This window comes from Berghia stephanieae, chromosome 3 (genome assembly GCF_034508935.2).
Source record: "Berghia stephanieae isolate SIO BIC M18660-M18661 chromosome 3, UCSD_Bste_1.3, whole genome shotgun sequence".
Taxonomy (NCBI): domain Eukaryota; kingdom Metazoa; phylum Mollusca; class Gastropoda; order Nudibranchia; family Aeolidiidae; genus Berghia; species Berghia stephanieae.
In genome coordinates, this window is record NC_088362.1 from 40,095,494 (window position 1) to 40,097,993 (window position 2,500).

The 2,500-nt window shown below is 35.6% G+C and overlaps 1 protein-coding gene across 2 annotated transcripts in view; it reads left to right on the forward strand.

Annotated features, from left to right (window-relative positions):
- Positions 1 to 2,500, forward strand: part of LOC144967707 (phosphatidylinositol phosphatase PTPRQ-like) — a 114,344-nt gene that overhangs the window by 78,181 nt on the left and 33,663 nt on the right. For both annotated transcript variants that reach the window (XM_078905249.1, XM_078905250.1), the window contains exon 19: positions 1,879 to 1,968. In XM_078905249.1, coding sequence (XP_078761375.1) covers positions 1,879 to 1,968 — 90 coding nt within the window. The remainder of the gene's footprint in view (positions 1 to 1,878; positions 1,969 to 2,500) is intronic.

The following is a 2,500-nucleotide window of genomic DNA, read 5'->3' on the forward strand; positions in this document are numbered from 1 at the left end:
TTTTAGTACACTTTTGACGCGTAATGATATATTTATCATATTAATAGTTCTTAATGTCTAATCATTAAATTCGAGGAGCTATTATTATGAAAAAGATTATAGATTTTGAATAGAAATAATATAGTTACCGTCATTAGAGGGGTATAATTAAAGTGGCTTTGAATTCCTTTGTTTTGGAATTTTGAACTCGTTCCAAATGCATTTCTCAACAGCACCACTGGGAGCTCGCTGGATAATCCAAGCGCAGGAGTTCAAGAGTCTTTTATGTTTTCTGACATTAAACTTCTCGGCTTACTTCATTTCATGTTATAATGATAATAATGCTGAAAACTTATATAGCGCTATAACTCCGAGACACCAGCCTCGAAGCCCTTAAATTACAAATTACTTTGGCTGAAACATAATCATTCACACACACAAGCACACACAGACGCACACACACAAACGACACACAACACAAACCAAACCTATCTTGCTTCTCATACCATCTACTAAAATCGAAACAGATATGTTTTAAGCGAACGTTTAAAAATAGACAAAGATTCTTTTTCACGATTGTTTTGTGGTAAGGCGTTATTATTGACAAACGGGTCTGTTGCACTCACTGATATCTTTTCCTTGAAAACTATCTGTCTATGGATCTTGTTGTTAAATACTTTATCATATATTAATGTTGTTACCGTTTGAGTAGATTCCTTTGGGGATCACCCTGCGTACTTGTCTTGGTAGAATATTAAGATGGTCTTAAATTCATTACCGGAAATATTGATCTGGGAAACTGCTTTTGTAACCTGATTCCAGTTTTCTTTGGTTACCCCATGTCTCTTTCTACTGGCACTGGCTTAAATGATGTATTTTGATTGCAGTAGACATAGAAATTTGTACCGCGATATGACTCGGATTTCATAAGTCGCATAGCTGGTTGATGCAATCTTCACGTAATTTTGTATGGAAAAGATTCAACTTCTGCTTATAACAAGAAAATACGCCACACGCTGGTGTAAATTTGTCCTTCTGGTTTATTAGTAAGGTCTTACACTCACACTATGACCTTCATAAGGTCCGGAGATAACTTGACAGGATGCCCTTTAAACAGATTTCTCTACCTGCCCAACATTGAACGGGTAGAATTGCCTTTAAAGGATTGATTGCTAATGTGAAAACATAGTGCTGAGAAAATGAATAATTACTCGGAGAAAGAGATTGCGATCAACAGATATTTTCAAAGTTTCAAATTTATAATGCGCATTTTAAAGATATTACTTTAATTAATGCACTTCAAAATTTGTCGTTCTTCCCCTTTGCCAAAAACATGATCAAACCTGTTTCCTAAAAATGATGATGCGATTTTATATCATTTCAGCTAAAATAAACTTCAAGTGGATATATACCGAGATAATTTTTTTAATAAAGAAAAGGGAGAGATAGAAAGAGAAAGAGAGAGAGCGAGAGAGAGAGAGAGAGAGAGAGAGAGAGAGAGAGAGAGAGAGAGAGAGAGAGAGAGTTTGTCTATGTTATCTAGGTATATGACATTCGACTTTGCACAAAACTTTCAAGGTTTCGAGTCCCACTCTAAGCGCGCATAGTTGAGTCCTTGAAAAAGGCTTTTTAGTCACTCATTCTCATCGTACTCGGGTGTAATATGAGTACTTGGCCGTTAACAGTCTTGTATTATCGTCAACTAGGCGTTATGTTTTGTCGAACAAGTGACGTGCTGGTGATGGTAGATATCCCTTGTAAACTGATTGAGCATGTTAAGTGGATATTGACCTATATAAAGCTCAGAATGCTTAAGTTGCTAAATGAATACTAATTTTGTTCAACTAGGATATATTTCTTGTGTCGAATATACCATATAATTGATGTTTCTTTGTTTAGACTCAGTACGTTGTTGACGACATTGACTGCAGTGGTGGCATCTCTGTACCCTACAACCAGTTAAATATCAAAGAGAACTACACTTTCCAGGTGAGGCGAATAATGATGATATGAATATTGTACTTATTGAACGCGTTACATCTTACATTCTTAATAAGTGAATCAACATGGCCAGCCTGCTGCTTGGTAAAACCCTCTCTCTCTCTCTCTCTCTCTCTCTCTCTCTCTCTCTCTCTCTCTCTCTCTCACTCTCTCTCCTTCTCTCTCACTCTCTCTCACACACACACACACACACACTCTCTCTCTCTCTCTCTCTATCTCTCTCTATTGATCTATCTATTATCTATCTATCTATCTATCTATTATATATATATATTATATATATATATATATATATATATATATATATATATATATATAAGTAATTTTAAAAAACACACCAAAGTATAACTGTTGACAATCTTCGCTTTCTTTCTCTGACTGACACAAATACACACAGTGTTGTGGCTTGTTGTTTTCATGAATTATTTGTTTTTGTGAGTTTTGTCCACTCGTAGAAACCATCGACCCTTCCCCCACACTTCCAAAAAAGAGAGTTTTTAACATGTGCTCTCTCCTCTTA